At 35.8% G+C, this 18,173-nt stretch overlaps 1 protein-coding gene across 6 annotated transcripts in view; it reads left to right on the forward strand.

Annotated features, from left to right (window-relative positions):
• Window positions 1-18,173, forward strand: part of SEPTIN7 (septin 7) — a 118,105-nt gene that overhangs the window by 20,017 nt on the left and 79,915 nt on the right. For 2 of the 6 annotated variants that reach the window (XM_042921977.1, XM_042922010.1), the window contains exons 2-3: window positions 12,526-12,530; window positions 13,841-13,943. In XM_042921977.1, the coding sequence (XP_042777911.1) occupies window positions 12,526-12,530; window positions 13,841-13,943 (108 nt within the window). Of the gene's footprint in view, window positions 1-12,525; window positions 12,531-12,928; window positions 13,088-13,840; window positions 13,944-18,173 lie in introns of those variants that run through there. The other 4 variants (XM_042921995.1, XM_042922020.1, XM_042921985.1 and 1 more) reach the window with 4 other exon arrangements.

The following is an 18,173-nucleotide window of genomic DNA, read 5'->3' on the forward strand; positions in this document are numbered from 1 at the left end:
TTATTTATAAGATCATATCATTTGTAAGTAGAAATAGTTTTGCTTCTTCCTTTCCAATTGGGATGGCTTTTATTTTTCTTGCCAAGTGCCTTGGCTTGAACCTCCAGAACAGTGTTGAGTAGAAGTGGCACTAGACATCATTGTATTGTTCCTGAAGAGTGAAAGCATTTAGTCCTTCACCGCTAAGTATGATGTTCACTGTGGGTTTTTCTTAGATGTGCTTTATGAGTTTGAGGAAATTCCCTTTTATGCCTAGTTTGTTAAGTGTGTTTATCATGAAAGGATGTTGAATTTTTGCCAAGTGCTTTTTTTGTGTATTGGAGATGATCATGTGTTTTATTGTTATTGCTTTATTTAGTTAATATGGTGTATTACTTTCGTTAATATGTAGAACCAACCAGTGGATGAGTTCCACTTGTATGGTGTATAATCATTTTTATATTGCTGGATTTGGTTTGCCCGTATTTTATTGATATTTTTTGTATGTAAGGGCATTGGTCTGTTGTTTTCTTTTGAAGTGTTTGTCTGATTTGGTATCAGGGTAATGTTCTGTCCTCTTTTGTTTCTTGGATTAATTTGTGAACAATTGGGCAGTCTTTAAACCTCTGATAGAATTCACTAGTGGACCCATTTGGACTTGGGCATTTCTTTGTGGGAAGATTTTGGATTACTAATGTAATTTCTTTATTTTTTATAGGACTTAAGATTTTTCTATTTCTTCTTTAGGTAGTTTATGTCTTTCTAGGAATTTTTGCATTTCTCTATGTTTTCCAGTTTGTTGGCATGCGCTTGTTCATAGGTTTCCTTATAATGTTTTTTTTTTTTTTTTTTTCTGTAAGGTTAGTAGTGATTTGCCCTCTTTCATTCTGACTTTAGTAATTTGAGTGTTCTCTAGTTTTTTTCTTGATTAGTGTAGCTAAGGTTTGTCAAAGTTTAATCTTTTCAATGAGCCAACTTATGGTTTGGTTGATTTTCTTTATTTTCGTTATATTTATTTTTATTTCTGCTCAAGTCTTCATTTCTGTTTGCTTTGCATCTAGTGTGTTCTTTTTTTAGTTTTTTTTGAGGTGAGTGTTAGGTAATTGGTTTGAGATCTTCTCTTTTTAATATAGGCATTTACTACAGCTATAACTTTTCCTTTAAGTTCTGAATTAGGTGCATTCAGTAAGTTTTGGTATGGGGTATGTGTGTGTGTGTGTGTGTGTGTGTGTGTGTGTGTGTCTATGTTATTACTTATCTCAACTTTTCCGGTTTCCTTTAAAATTTCTTCTTTGACCCATTGGTCACAGTGTAGTGTTTAACTTCCACAGATGTCATTTTTTCAATTTTCTCCTGTTATTAATTTATAAATTAATTCCTTTGTGGATGAAGAACACAGTAGCTCATTTCAGCCCTTTAAAATTAAGACCAAAATGTCTAATATATGGTCTGTCCTGGAGAACATTTCATGTGCATGTAGAATGTATTTTGCTGTTGTCAGATGCAGTGTTGAGTCTAGTTGTTATGTTTAGGTCTTCTGTTTCCTTGTTTATCTTCTGTGTACTTATTTTACATATTTTGAAAATGAGGTATTGAAGTTGAGCTATTGTTGAATTCTCTTAATTGCCCCTTTCGTTTTGTCAGTCTTTGATTTGTATATTTTTGGACTCTGTTTTTAGGGGCACGTATGTTTATAATTGTTATACCTTCTTGATAAATTGATGTTTTAATCTTTGTGGTAACAATTTTGTCTTAACGTCTGTGTTGTTCCCACTCCAGCTCTCTGTTTTTTTTTTAAATCCTTTTTATCTCAAGCTGGTTGTGTCTGTGATTCTAAAAAGTTTTTTTTGTTGTTGTTGTTTTGTTGTTTTTTGTTTTTGTGCACCATATAATTGGATCACGGGTTTTTTTTTAAAATTATTTTAACGTTTATTTATTATTCAGAGACAGACACAGAGCGTGAACAGGGGAGGGGTAGAGAGAGGGGAGACACAGAATCTGAAGTAGGCTCCAGGCTCCAAGCTGTCAGCACAGAGCCCGATGCAGGGCTCGAACTCACGAACTGTGAGATCATGACCTGAGCCCGAAGTCAGTCGCCTAACCAACTGAGCCACTCAGGTGCCCCTGGATCACGGTTTTAAATGTGTTCAGCCAGTATTTGTTTCTTTATTGAGTGTTTAATATGTTTCATTTACTCTGGGTACTGAAAGGTGAGATTTATATCTGTCATTTTGCTATTTGTTTTCTGTATATCTTATGTCTCATCAGAATCTCTCGTTCTGTTTATTTAATTTTTTTCTTTTTCTATTTCTGAGTTACTTCTTTTTTTGTTATTGTTGTTACGCAGATATTTTCTAGTGTACCATTTTAATTCCCCCCACCCCCCTACTTCTTTCTATATTCTTTTGAGATTGTGTGTATGTCTGGCAGGAGCATTGTCCTTGGGATTATAGTTAATATCTGAATTTGTAACATTATAATCTGGGTCATTATAGGGACTCCCATTATATATATGTTGGTATGTTTGAGTATGTTCCACAGTCTGTGGTTCTGTTCATTTTTTCCCTTCATTCTGGTTTGTATCTTTTCCTTAGACTTGGTTAATGTTATTTGACCTATCTTCAGATTTGCGGATTCTTCTGCTAGCTCAGATATGTTGTTGAGCTTCTCTAGTGAAGTTTCATTTCAGTTGTACTTTTCAACTTGAGAATTTTTGTTTAGTTCTTTTTAATAATGTCTCTTTATTGATATTTCCCACATTGTTCTCATACTTTCTTTCAGTTTTTTTAGACATGGTTTCCCTTAGTTCTTTTAACAGATGTAAAATAGCATATTTAAACTCTTTGCCTAATGTCTGGATTTTCTCAGGAAATAGTCTTTATTGATTGTAACCCCCTCTCCTCCCCCCCCCCCCCGAATATGGGACATTCTTTTTGTTTTGTTTTTTTTGACATGTTTCATAGTGTTTTGTTGAAAACTGGACATTTTATTTTTATTTTATTATTTTTTTAAATGTTTATTTATTTTTGAGAGAGAGAGTGAGACAGAGTGTGAGTCGGGGAGGGCCAGAGAGAGGGAGACAGAATCCGAAGCAGGCTCCAGGCTTTGAGCTGTCAGCACAGAGCCTGATGCGGGGCTTGAACTCACGGACTGTGAGATCATGACCTGAGCTGAAGTTGGACGAAAACTGGACATTTTAAATAATACAACATGGCAATTCTAGTCAGATCCCTCCCAGGGTTTATTATTGCTATTTGTTGTTTGTTTAATGACTTTCCATAAAGTCTGTTTTCTTTTGCCATGTGTTGTCACTGAAGTCTCTGCTTATCTTTGTGGTTATATGTGGAGTCTTCCAGGGAAACATCAGATAGGCCAAATAATGATAGTTCTTTGGGAATGGGGCTTTAAAAGAGCCTGTTCTGCCTCCTCAAGTTTCTGTCAGGATGCTGATTTTTGCCATGATTGTGTGCTGTTGGTTTTCAAGGGTACTGTGGAGCTGGGAGGGGAGATGAGAATGGGCAAGTTATTTAGGTTCAGCCCTCTTTTTTTTTTTTTTTTGAATAAGCACTCTGGACTGCTGCACACCTTTTGTTAATTTCCAGAGTTCTGAAGAAATTGATTTTGACCATTTTTTCATTGCTTTTAAAGGAACGAATTTTCTGAGATCTTTACCTTGCCAGTTTCTGTACTCTTACTGCAGTCTATAACCTTTTAATCGTTTTCCAGTGTGCACACAAAGGAATGTTTAAAGGTACATAATACCATGTCATCTATTTAATAGTTTTTCCACTCAATATGGTATTGATTGTCATGTATTCTTATGAAACTTGTAATGCATGGTGTTTTTGCCTATGGGAATACCATGATACATTGTTTCCTTCACTTCTTTTTGGAACTTAGTTTTCACAATTTTTCATTATCATTAACTATTTTGTTGAATGTTCTTTTAGCTAAATGTTAAATATATTCTCAAAATTATAAAGTGTGGAAGTGGAATGTGTTGTCTGAGAACATGAAAATTTATCCTTTTGATTTGCAAGACCAGATTGCTCTTCAGGGAAATGGTTTGAATGTATATCCCACCAGTCATGTAGGAGAGTGCTTATTTGCCGGCATCCTCACCCAGTACTGGGTACCATTGTTATTTCATTTTTGCTCTCCAGTAGGTCTTTTGGCATGATGAAAATGTTTTATATCTATGAAATGTTCTATATCTATATCTAGTATGGTAGCCACTAACCACATAGATTCTGAGCATTTGAAATGTGACTAATCCTAAATGAAGTGTGCTGTATTGCAAAGATTACTACAAAAGAAAAGAATGCAGAACAAGGGATAATGTGAAATGAATCATAATCATTTTTATATTGGTTGCGTGTTAAAGTAATGTTGTATATCACTGGTTAAATAAAACGTGTAATTAAAGTTAAACTCACCTTTTTGACTCTTACTTCCTTAATGTGTTTGGTGGAATATTTACAATTGTATATGTGATTTACTTTATATTTTTATTAGATAGTGTTGATCTGGACTCTAGACCATTTTTCCTTTAAAGCTATTTAACAGCAGCATGTTCTCACCCTTTTAAAATTTGTCACTTTCTATTTATTCATTGAGGATGGCAGCAAACATTCAGTTTTCCTTTCCTCCCCAAGGTCTGTCATTGTTCTGGGGCATTTTAGTGCTCGTGTGTAAAGCTCATTCAATAATTCAGCTTCACAGTTTTGGGATTGTGCTTGGGCCATCATTTAAATGGCCCCATGTGGTCATCATCTCAAACTTCTGTTCCACCTCTAAAATCTTCATTGTACAGCCCATTCTAACAATAGCTTCACATTCTTTTAGCTCTCTCACTTGTTTCTTACCTTCCATCCTTGACCCTCTTCATTTTTGTCACTTAAGCTATACTTATCAGTTCCCTTGATCCCCTGTACTTTTCTGCATATTTTCTGCAAAATAACAATTCTCAATGATTCCTACAGTTTATTGGCTTATATTTTAAGCTGCAGATTGCTACTGGACAAGAAGATCCTATGGCTTCACGGATACATTTACACAGATTTGTGGTCTTTAGCTTCAATCTGTGTATAGAATTGCTTGGCTGCCTCCTATGGAATCCTAGTCTTTCTTGATATTCTGTGGTTGCTAATTCAAATCTTTATCTCTTAATATTCCCTGGTCCTCCTCTCCTCAGTTAGGATTAAAGCATCATTTTCTTTGGACCTTAGAGAAAATCTCACCCTTTATTCCAGAACATTATCTGTATCCTCACTTACCTTTCTTCAGCCAGTTGTCTACTTAATCTTTTCTTTAAAAAAAATTTTTTTTTTTTTGGGGGGCGCCTGGGTGGCTCAGTCGGTTAAGCGGCTGACTTCGGCTCAGGTCATGGTCTCATGGTCCGTGAGTTCGAGCCCCGCGTCGGGCTCTGTGCTGACAGCTCGGAGCCTGGAGCCTGTTTCTGATTCTGTGTCTCCCTCTCTCTGACCCTCCCATGTTCATGCTCTGTCTCTCCCTGTCTCAAAAATAAATAAAACGTTAAAAAAAAAATTAAAAAAAAAATTTTTTTTTTAAATGCTTATTTTTGAGAGAGGAGAGAGCATGCGCGTGCGAGAGCATGAGCAGCGGAGGGTCAGAGAGAGAGGGAGACACAGAATCCGAAGCAGGCTCCGGGCTCTGAGCTGTCAGCACAGAGCCAGATGTGGGACTTGAACTTATAGACCTCGAGATCGCGACCCGAGCCAGTGTCAGATGTTCAGCCAACTGAGCCACCCAGTCACCCACACTGGATCTTTTCTATTAACATTTAAACAGGGGCAATTATCTCTCTCTTTTTTCCATACAACCCCCTCCCTTGACCCTGTGTTATTCTTCAGGTTCTACCTTCTTGTTCTTCATAGATAACGCATTTAGAAAGAATTGTTTATACTCATTGCCTATACTTATTCACTGTTGATTTACTTCTAATCTGCATTCTTTTCTTATCTTTCCCCTGCTGGGACAAAGGTCTCTGATAAGTATATTTTTCTATATCTTTATATTGACCACTCCAGGTCATGTGGTACCGTTGACCACTTCTTGAAGGAGACCTCTACAGTTGATCTCCTTGAACTGCTTCCCTGAACTACTGTTTCCCTCATTCTTTTTTCTCTCATCTTTTCCTAGGTTTGTGTAAGTGGGATGTTAGTGTTGGTTCTGGCCTGCTTCGTACTTTGTGTACTGTATTTGGATTCATACCCATGGCCTTCATACCATTTAAATGTTGGTGGCTTAAATTTTTTTTTTTTTTGAGAGAGAGAGAGAAAATGCAAGCAAGGGCAGAGGGAGAGGGAGACACAGATGTGAAGCAGACTCCAGGCTCTGAGCTGTCAGTGCAGAGCCTGACGTGGGGCTTGAACTCATGAACTGTGAGATCATGATGTGAGCTGAAGTCGGACGCTTAACTGACTGAGCCACCCAAGGGCCTCTAAATGTTGGTGGCTTAAAATGTTAATATCTGTGTAGCCTAGACATTTCTAGAACTTCTAACTTTTATATATGCAAGCTGCATACTAGACATTTGTATCCCTAAAGTCCAGTTAGCACCTTAAACTCAGATGATTCCTGCTCTTAGTGATTGGTAACCACTATTAATCCAGTTGTTCAAAACTAAACTTAGAAACCTGAATCTTTATATCCCCCAAGTTAGTTACAGTAAATTCATCTCATTAATATCTAACCAACATTGTCCAGTAGAAATTAATGCAAGCCATATATGTAGTTTAAGTTTTTCTAGTAGCCACATTTAAAAAGTAAAAAGAAACAGGTGCAATTAGCTTTAGTATATATATCGTATCACCCAATATTGTCTAAAATTTTATTTCAGCATGTAGTCACTGTAAAAATTAAGATATTTTTCCTTATTTGTTTCATACTGTATTCAAAATCTGGTGTGTATTTTGCACTTAAAGCACATCTCAATTCAGGCTAGCTAAATTTCAAGTTTTTGACAGCCATTTGTAGCTAGTGGCTACCTTAATAGACATTAGAATTGTAGTTTCTATTTCTCTTCATCTTCTCTGCTTCTTTCTTGGCTTAAGTCCTAATTTTTTCCCTGGGCTACTGCACCAGCTTTTGGGATTGCAATCATTCTGAGAACTCTGCCAGTTCATCTTCAATATTCTTGTTAGCGGTAATTTTCTAAAATAAGAATGTGATTCTTCATGTGAATTAATGTGATTGTGCATTCTTATGCTTCAAGTCCTTTAATGTTCTCCATAAGCTTTCAAGATGAAGTCTAATCTAAGTTCCTTAGCATGGTTAACAAAATCCTTCATGATCTGGCTTTTCAATTTTCCTCTGCTGTAGCTCCCAGACCTTGAAAATGAGATGTGTTAAATCGTTTGTAGTTCTCATAGAGGACCATGCTCTCCTCTTGGTTTTGAGCCTTTGCAGTTACTCAGGCCTTTGCTTTGAGACCCATATATTCCAGCCCTACCTACATTTCACATCATACTAAGGACTACTAGTCCTTCAGGATTTATCTGAAGGATGTGACCTCAGAATTGACCAAGCACCCCTCCCCCCAACCTTTTTCATTCTCATAGCCATCCTTCATGCTTGCCTACATCATAGTATTTTATCACTGTGTTATTAAAATTGCCTTCTAACTTACCTGACCTTAAATTCTTAGTTTCATAAGCAGGGACCTTGTTTTTATTAACTTTTACATACCTAATTGTTACTACATACATTGTGAGGGTCAGGTGACTGTTGATTGAATGAGAATGTGGTCAGTAATTCTATAAGTAGATATGTAAATTCCAAGTTCAGGGTAAAGAAAAAATTGTTTTAAATTTTAAGTTATCTCATTCTTACATGTGTTCATAGAATTAAATATTAAAATATTTTAAGCAGATTAATTAGGAATCCAGAATAGAGAAAATAAAAGTTGGTTTCATCAGGGACATAATTGCTCATCTCACTAAAAAGAGAGGAGCTGGGGGCAGGCAAACTAAGACATGAACCTTTAAAAAATATGGGGAGGGTGGTGCCTGGGTTGCTCAGTTGGTTGAGCATCTGACTTTGGCTCAGGTCATGATCTCACAGTCATGGGTTTGAGCCCCATGTCAGGCTTTTTTTGCTGACGGTGGAGAACTTGCTTTGGATTCTCTGTCTCCCTCTGTCTCTACCCCTTCTCTGATTGCATTCTTTCCCTCTCTGTCTCTTAAAAATAAATGAACATTAAAAAAATTGGGGAGAGGGGACATTAAAACCAACATTTAGGACATGCCCATGTAATCTTGTAACATTTTAGTGTTCTTGTTATATTAAATCTGGAATCTAGATATTTTTATACCAGTTATATTTAAAATATTTAAAACATTTAAATAGTGAAGTTCTTTAATTTTTCCATTGGGTCATGTAAGACTAAGCAAGTGCTGGACAGTTATATCTATGTGTTTAATGTAAGGCTTTTGATAGGAATACTAAGGAGCAGACGAGTGAAATTATTTATCAATATCTTTTCCTTTTGTAGTGTGTAGTTTTTTGTATTTAGAATTGCTTTAACTTTAGAAGAAAGAAACTTTGTTTTTTGTCAGTGTGTAAAACAATATTATACCTGTTTTAAATTCCAAAGGCTACAAATTGAACTTGAAGTTGTTTAGAAAGATCAAATGTTTATCTTTGAAATTTAAAGTTAAAGATATAAACTTTGAATCTTTGTAGTCTGATTTTTTTTTTTAATTGCAGTTATTTAGAGGGAGAAATAGAATTCTGGTGATACGAAGGTAATTTGGGGCTGAATGTCTTATTTTGTAAAGATGAGGAAAGCTGAAGGTTTGTAGCACATCTTAGCAGGGATATGTTTTAATTTTCCTCAAATTCTGATTTTTATAAGGCTTCTTTTCTGCTATAACTCCCCTTGCTCAATTTTATTGTTGTTATGGAAATGTACATTTGGCAGTTTTCAAAATAAATTGCTGCTTTTCTCTTTTGGAAAATTTATTAAAACCCATATTAATATTCAGACCTTTAAAAATGATAATGGATTTCAGGTGCCAAGATTTTCATAACTTTATTCTTTGGAATTGGAACAAATGGCAAGAGAATGTGAAGAATTCTTAAGGGTTCCAATAATCTATCAGTTGGAACCTGTTTTGAAAGCATCTTGTTCTTTAAAAATATAATTGATTTCTAGAAATAAGGTTCAGTTAAACACTGAGATTACTGGATATTGTATTTAAGTTGATTTTTCCACAGGCAGTGAAACAATAAGCAATGAATTATTGCGGTTTGATTTTCTTAAATATGAATTTTGATGTAGAGATTTGGCATAGTAAACTAAAAGATTTTTGTAAATATATTCCTTTAGAAAAGATGACTTGATAATTGTTTCTTGTTATATAACTGATGTTTCAAATCAAGTAATACTTTTAAGACCTTATGGTATTTTGGTAGATGCTTAGGTGAGAATGTGCTTTTATCTATATTCACATGCTTACAAGTGTCACAGTTATATCACATCTATAAATAATGTTTCTTATCCAGAGATTATGTTTCACACTGGTACTGTGAACATTTTATTTGCCCAGGAAAAGAATCAGTGGGTGGTTAAGGCTTCTGAATTACAGACTGTGGCTGATTTTAGAATTTGGGATAAGGAAAGATTCTTATGAAATGTGAAAAGTCTGTTTTAGTCAACCAATGTTATATTATTAGTATATTCCCTAAGTCTTTTTTTTTTTTTTCTTTTTTGTCGTCTTTGGACACAATTTTTTCCTCAGAAGGAATTTTCCTAAAAGTATATATTTTAGTCATTTAGCTTTTTAAAATGTCTCCCATGTATCCTCACTTTGCTAGGAATATAGAGATGAGAATGACATGGTTTTTTCCCTCTGGGAAAGAATTATAGGGGGACTGATAAGTAATGTGTTTAATTTTAAAATAAAATATATAATTATTTAAAATGTTATAGTTCTGTGCAAAGAATTGTTTACCCTCAACCTACTCACTCTTCTTCCTTACTTAGTTACTGTGATTGCTTCTAACTAAAGTTACCAGTAACCTCCTTATTTTTATGGTTATGTTTTAGTATTTCATTTGACTCTTCAATGGCATTTAATACAGTTGAATGACCTTGAGCCAGTGCTGGTGTTCTTCTCACTGACTGACTGACCTTTCTCACTCTTTCTCAGCCTGACATCTCAATGTTGGAGTGCTCCAGGACTCTGTCTAGACCCCTTTTTTATCTATAGTTTCTCCTTGAGAATCCAGTCCTCTCCTAACACTGCCTTTAAGCTTTTATAATTCCTTAATCTGTATTTTCAGCACCAACTGACCTTGCAGTTTCTGGACTTAGGTATTTAGCTGCCTCCTGGATATTTCTTCTTGAATATATAGTAGACACATCAGACTTAACATATTCAAAGCTGTTTTTGATTTTGACGATATTGTCCACTGTCCCATTGTCCTTCTCTCCCATTCCCCTTATTGTTCCTATTTTCCCTTAGAGATATCACTCCATTGAGTTATTTAATCCAGAAACCTAGGAGTTATCTTGGTCTGCTTTTCCTTCAGTCATATCCAGTGCATTAGCAATGTCCTGGCAGTTTTACCTGCAAAATATATTCTGGATCCTTCTTGCCTCTTCTTGTGTCCACACTGTCTAAATTCAGTATACCCTTTCTTTCCTGGACTGTTGGCAGTAGGCTCCTTACTAGTTTTCTTATTTCCACTCCTTCTCTTAGCTGTAAGAGCTATCTTTAAAATACAAATCAGGTCAGGTCATTTGCCTGTGTACAACCCTCCAGTGGCTTCCCATCATGCCTAAAATAACATCCAAATTTCTTACTTTGGCTGGGTCCCACATGGTCTGGCTCTGCCTGCCTCCATGACCTCGTTTTCTATCACTTACCCCCCTAATCCACCACTTCACTTCATTGTAGTTCATGTACCTTCTTTTTGGTCCTGAAAGTACCAAATTCATCTCCACTTTAGGGTCTACCCCTTCATCTAGAACTCTTTCCCCCCTTATCTTAATTCAATCCCAGTATTGTACTGTCAGCCAAAGACTGTCCTAGGCCTAGTCCTCCTAAGACACAGGGGACTCTGTGGTGTTTTTTCTTTGCCTTTTGTCTGGAGCATTCCTTGCATATGCAACCTAAAATACTCTCCCTGAAACTTTTTCTACTCTCCCAGATGGCTTCTTCTTTTTTGATGCCACAATTTATGTAATTTATTTAATCTTTATCTTGATGGAGCTAACATTGTAGTTGGAGGTGGGGTAGGATGGAGATTGCAATAAACAGGATGAGTAAAATGTATATTAGATGGCAAAAAAAGTGCTAAGGAGAGAAACATAAAGCTTGCAGCAAAGTACTGAAGAGAATGGAGTTGTAATTTTAGATAAGGGTGGTCAGGGCACGCCTCTCTGTGAAGTTGACATTTGAATAATCACCATCATCTGTTCCAGGTTGTGATATAACTCATAGATTTGTGTTAATATAGAATATAGAGGTTCAGTTTCCCAGACATTTTGTCTAAGGTTAGTCTACTTTCTTTTCTATGCTTCATTAGTTGCCTTTCAGTTTTCACAGCTCACATTAACTTCATCCTCCCATTTGTTGCTTGCTATCTTTAGCTTCCTTTCCTGTATCCACATGTCTGTATTTCTTCTAGTTCTGAACTTTAATCAATAGAACTTGAAATACAGCACTATATAAAGATTTTTACCTAAAACATTTGAATTTATCTGATCTGGGCTGTCTTAATTCAGTGATTGACAAAGCAAAATTGTATGAAAGTTACATTTTTTTTTTCTTCATGGGATTTAAACTTGGTCCCGGGTGTGTGTGTGTGTGTGTGTGTGTGTGTGTGTGTGTGTGTACACGTACCTTCTTTTAGGTCCTAAAAATACAAAATTCATCTCCACTTTAGGGTCCCTTTGCCTAGAAATCTTTTCCCCCTTAATTCAATCCCAGTGTTGTACTGTCTGCCAAAAACTGTCCTAGGCCTAGTCCCCCTAAGACCCCCTAACACCCCTGTGGTGTTTTTTCTTTGCTTTTTGTCTGTGTGTGTCTTTGCCTTTTGTGTGTACACACACACACACACGCACACACACACACACACACACACACACACACACATCTTGCTGAAACTTTATACTTTACAGCTTTTCTACCATTTCTTTTAAAACTTCAGGTGTAGAGCATAGTAATTGGGTTTTATAAAAAGATAAGAGGTTTTTGTTCCGTATTTTGTCAGAACTGCTGAAAATGGATTAAAACTCACTGGGCCTTATATCCCACACACACAAAAAATTATTACTTTGACATGTGTAGAGAAAAGTCTGTCCTCATTTTATTTGTAATTCTACTTTGTTGAGTTCCATGTAAGTAACTTTTATTTTTCCCTCTATTTTTTGCTATGTTCCAATGGATTTGCCATTCCTGTTTGGACTGAATGTGTCATGTACAATTCTTGGAATTCCTCATTTACTGTTCCTCTGTGGATCTGTTCTGTTGGAATCTGGAACACTGGAATGATGGAAATGTGTTCTTTACAAAGTAGCTGTGAGTATATGAGATAATTTATACAGATATGTTTTCAGTCTAAATTAACTTAAATTTAACTTACAGTTGAATGAAATAGCCAATGAAGCCTTAAATTTAATACATTATTTTTAAGCTTTACACATAGTAGGCTTTCAAATATTTGATTTTAAAATACTGTACTCTGAACAGTATCCTAATTGGTATATTTAAAATTAGTTTTTCCATTTAATTGGTTTGGTTATCTTCTCAACATTTGGCTTAAAGATTATATGAATGAAAAAAGGGTATAAGGTGATGGATGGAATATTTTGTTACATCTGTGATGCTAGTGAGGAATGCAGATAACTATTTGCTAAATCAACCTGTGTTAAATTGCTGTGTTGATCTCATAGGAGTCTTTTTTTTTTTTTTTTTTTTTAATGAGAAATTGTGTCAAAAACATTTAAGAGAAATATGTACCTCTTAGGAATATTTTGCCATTGTATTTTAATGATGAATAAGACCTACCTCTAGGTAAAATTAACAGGCTACTGACTCAGATGGTCTGAACTATGGACAGTTTTTCTCAGCATTGGGTAAGTTAAAAGTCAGATTAATTTACTACACCAATTTAAAAATAGGTTTCTTTGAATTACTCATGGAGCTATTGTTGACGTCATCCAAGAATCAAAAACCATGCAGAAAACGAATTCTGATTTTCTTTAAAATCTGGATAAATCCAGATGTCCCTGGTGAGGGAGGCAACAGGGTCATCTGAAATGCTGAAGTGGCATAATTGGACCTGGTATAATAGCTTGAAAGATATTGTTTACTGATTGAATTGATCACTAGAGCCTTCAGGAATATGAAAAAATTGTTTAAACTCAACATTTGATTTTGTTTCATGAGTAAGAAAACAAATTTCAAGGTATTCATACCTGTGGTAATTAGTATGAGCAAAAGGGATCATTGAAAGCGTTCTTAATATAGTATTAAGGGGATGTGAATTTTTTTTATTGTGAAAAACCCTTCGTTATGTTTTTAGTTTATTAGTCAGAATCTTCTTACGGACTTACTGTAAATTGAAATCTTTGCTCTGAGGCAGATTTCATTGGTTTTTATTTTCTTTGGGTTTTTATAATTGACCGCTGTCAAATCAACTCATACTCAATTCGTTTTGTCTGTTGCTGCAATTATTTTATTGGCAACACTATAATAAAATCAGTTTGATTTGCCATGAATAATAGTTTGTGTAGTTTTCTAAAATAGGTTATTGAAGGGAATTTGAAATGTGTGACAGGAGAGTTTTGCTGATACATTAATAACTTGGCCCTTTTTGTTTTTCTTAGCAACAGAAGAACCTTGAAGGCTATGTGGGATTTGCAAATCTCCCAAATCAAGTGTACAGAAAATCAGTGAAGAGAGGGTTTGAATTCACACTTATGGTTGTGGGTAAGATATGTTTTTGTTTTTTTGTTTTTTTTGTTTTTTTTTTACTAAAATTAGATTTTGATCTGAGTTTTAAGTTATTAATCAACTCTGAATGAATTTAAGAAGACAGTAGCCTAAGTAACTGCAGGAATCGTGGTATATTTTATTATGTGAATACATTTTAAAATTTAATTCTGTGGCATAATAGGATTTATATATTTTCTTACCTCCTTTTTTTAAGGTGGCACAATTTTAGAAACTAAAAGTTGAAAAGTGGTGGGGGTGGTGGAGGAATAGAACCCTGTCAAGAAGTTCTCTTCAGTTGGTAATGCTACAAAAGCAAATAGTGTCTAGTGGTTCCTCATTACTCCAGGATAATTTTATTCTCTGGCTTATATACTGTAGTGGAGTCATATAACATGAGCATTTAACTTAAACATGTGTGCTCTGAATTTGTCTTTTCTTTTTTTTTTTTTTTTTTTTAAACGTTTATTTATTTTTGAGACAGAGAGAGACAGATCATGAACAGGGGAGGGGCAGAGAGAGAGGGAGTCACAGAATCCGAAACAGGCTCCAGGCTCCGAGCTGTCAGCACAGAGCCCAACACGGGGCTCGAACTCACGAACCGTGAGATCATGACCTGAGCCGAAGTCGGACGCTTAACCGACCAAGCCACCCAGGCGCCCCTGTGTGCTCTGAATTTGAAAAAGAAGTTGGGGGACCAGGTAGAGGTTCGTAGTCATGCAAGTGATTACCCTGGAAATTTATTCAAGGAGTATAAACTCTGTAGCGAGTGAAATATGGCTGTCTCTGTTCTTTAATTTAGCCTCATTTTTCTTATGTGTTTGATCCTATGAACACCATACTCTGCCTGAAGTCCATTTTAAGAGACTGTTAGGGGTTATTTGACAGTATGTTGGTACCATCATTGTTAAATTTGAAGAAACAGCATGTTGTATATAAAGATTAGTAGTCTTAAAGGACTGTATAATATTTTCACCTCATATAGGCTGACTTTAGAACCTAAATCCTAAGGATGATGAAACTGTTGTATTTCTCTATATGTTTTAAGAAGGTGAAAGGCAGGGTAATGGAGTCACTGTCCTTGACAAAGAAAATTGAATTGATGCTGGGTCTTTATGTAGTGTTCATTAATTTTTGCTAATTACACTCAACTCCTGGTATTTTTCTTTGGGTGTTGAATTAGATTAATTGAATTAGCTATGAAATCCTCCTTCACTGAAGAGAAGAATGTTTTCTCAGTTGATCAGAGTATTTTACCTGATGGTCACTTTGTGGTTGTTTGGAAATATCTGCATTGTGTTAGTTTCGATAGGGAAAACTTGGTAACAAAGTTGGCAAACTTGATGTTTGCTAGAGTTGGTTAACTTGCCTGTCTCTGGTTGAGTAGAAGTATAGTATACCCAGTTTGCAAATTGCAGCTGTGAAGCAGAGGTAGTAGATACATGGATAAAATGTATAGAACATACCTTTTCTTTTGTAGAGTGGTTAACATGATCGTTACATGTGAAGAAGTACTCCATCTTACCTTTACGTATGTAAAGCTTGTGATCTTACATGACAAACTATTTATAAACAAATATAATCTCATTTTTTAATTTGTAAGAGAAGTTCTTACATCTGTTAGGAGAATTATAACAATTCAAGCAAAATTTGATATTGAGATTTTAAAGAATAACTTCTTGAATATATACTTAGTGGAATAATATGTGGGGGTCAAGGCCAGATATTTGATTTAAAATCTCTGACATTTTTCCAGATGAAAAAAATTTAAGGCAGCTGAAATGATTTTTAGAGAAACTGTGCAATCTCTGAATATATCTTATTTATTAGTTTTTCTGGTCAGTCCTTTATTGAACTACAGCTTTTGTTTTTTCTCTTCCTTGTTAAGACTTTAACTGAGATTATGGGGCAACTGGGTGGCTTAGTCGGTTGAGCATCCGACTTCAGCTCAGGTCATGATCTCACAGTTCATGGGTTCGAGCCCTGCGTCAGGCTCTGTGCTGACAGCTCAGAGCCTGGAACCTGCCTCAGATTCTCTCTGTCTGTCTCTCTGTCTCTCTCCGCCTCCCTCCCTCCCTCCCTCCGTTCCCTGCTTGTGCTGTCTCTCTCTGTCTCTCAAAAAATCAATAAATGTTAAAAAAATTTTTAACAAAAAAGACTTTAACTGAGGTTAAAGAAGAATGGGTGTCAGTATCCTTACTCTGTTTTTCCTGCTGTACCTTGAATATTATTGTTTAATTAGCTGTCCCTCTATAGACTTGTTGAGTGGAAGGACTAAATCTTTTCATGTACATAGTTGCAGTGTCTAACACCTTTTAAGTAAGTGTCTAAGAAATGGTTGGTTTTCTGACTTTAGGCCAAATCTAACAGCATTGTTTGCAAGTCACAGAAAGCTAAAGCTAACCTTGCTTTAATATTCTTAACTTAGAGACTACAAACCCTTCCTTACAAGCTAACTCCTGATTTTTGAGACTTAAACTCAGAGTAGTTGTAGCTTTTATAACAATTCTTGGCTGAAGACTTGTACATTAATACAAACTGAAAATCTGTATTTAAAAGTTGATTTCTTTATGAAACTCTGTCTTGTGTTGGACAACCTTTATCCAGTAACCTTGCCTCATAAACAATATTTATTGAGTCCTTATTTAAGTGACTTTTGTATCAGGGAGGCATAGTGTGTATTCCCATGTGTTAAAAGGAGTTTATAACTTATGTGACAACATAAGCACACATAAAAAGGTAAGTAACATTTCTAGGAAGTATACATGAGTCAGTGGAGTCATACAAAAATTAAGGAACATAGAAGTGTAAGGGTATAGGAGAACTTGTCTCTGGTTGAAGGTTATTACTGCCTTATTTGAGGAAGAGGTATTAGGGCAGGTTTTTAAAGAATAGAATGGAGTGAACGGTCCATTTGGGAAAATAATAACCAATACCTCCATAACCTATTATGCATCAGGCAGTGTTCTGAGTATGTACCTAACTCACGCAGTCCTTCACAAAAACCGAATGAAGTAGGTATTATTGTTATCCCTATTTTAGAGATAGAGAAACTGAGGCATGGAGAGATTAGGTTACTTGCCCATGGTCACATTGGTAAGCACATGGTAAAACCAAACCCTGTCTGGTTTTGGTTCTTACTTCTCAGTCTGCTGCGTTCTTAAGTACTACGTAGAGGCTCTTTTGGGGGTATTGGATATAGCGCAGAGCTCAGTAGAGTGCATCCAGTATGCCTTAAACTTAGATGATCTTATTTGGATGTTCTGTTTTTCCTAAAAAAATGAAAGAGACAAAGAAATAAAGGGGTTAGCAGGGAAGGAATGAATGATTATTAGAGAACTTAAATGCATATATGTAAGCAGTGTTTTTCTGCCATTCCACTGGAATGAGGTGAGGGTGTGGCCTCGGGTGGGCATGAAGTGGGAGAGGTGAATTTTCTTTTTCCCCGGTCATTTTCAGCTTCCACATCCTTTCATAGTACGAATATCTTACCTTGCTGTATGTTAGTCTAGTGACAGTATGGTGCCTTAGTATGTATGCTAGTTACTTTTTATATTTGCAAAGAAATAAGTATCTATTTCAGTGCACAAAGAAAAGCAGGTTGTTAGTTTATATGTAATTGTGCTTAATGGATGATATAGAGGGTTTTCAAGATTAATTTGTACTGCACATTGGCTTTAGGATCTGACCCCTAAGATGTGACTTTATAATAGTCGGAAATTAGGCTGGAAATGTAGACTAGCCTAGATTTTGAAGACTGTGGCTGCCCACAAGGATAAGTAGATTGGAATCTTTACTTAAAAATTTAGTTTAAAACTCAATGTGAGACCTATCAAATAATGAAGACACTTAGGTCTCTAATTCAGCAAAGTGTCAAACATATTTGGGCTTGGAATTTGAGTATCTTCTGTGTGCTTCTTTTTTTAAGAGATTTATTTTTCTTTAATGTTTATTTTTGAGAGAAAGCTTACAAGCGGGGGATGGGGAGAGGCAGAGAGAGAGGGAGACACAGAATCTGAAGCAGTTTCCAGGCTCTGACAACGGGGCTCAAACCCATGAACCATGAGATCATGGCCTGAGCCGAAGTTGGACCCTTAACTGATGAGCCACCCAGGCGCCCCTCTTTCATGTGCTTCTTAATTAGACTTGACTGTGCTGAGAAATAAAATGTTAATTGTAAAATCCTGATTTTACTAGAATTCTCCAAGGAGGTAGAACTCAGAAAGA

The sequence above is a fragment of the Panthera leo genome, chromosome A2 (genome assembly GCF_018350215.1).
Source record: "Panthera leo isolate Ple1 chromosome A2, P.leo_Ple1_pat1.1, whole genome shotgun sequence".
Taxonomy (NCBI): domain Eukaryota; kingdom Metazoa; phylum Chordata; class Mammalia; order Carnivora; family Felidae; genus Panthera; species Panthera leo.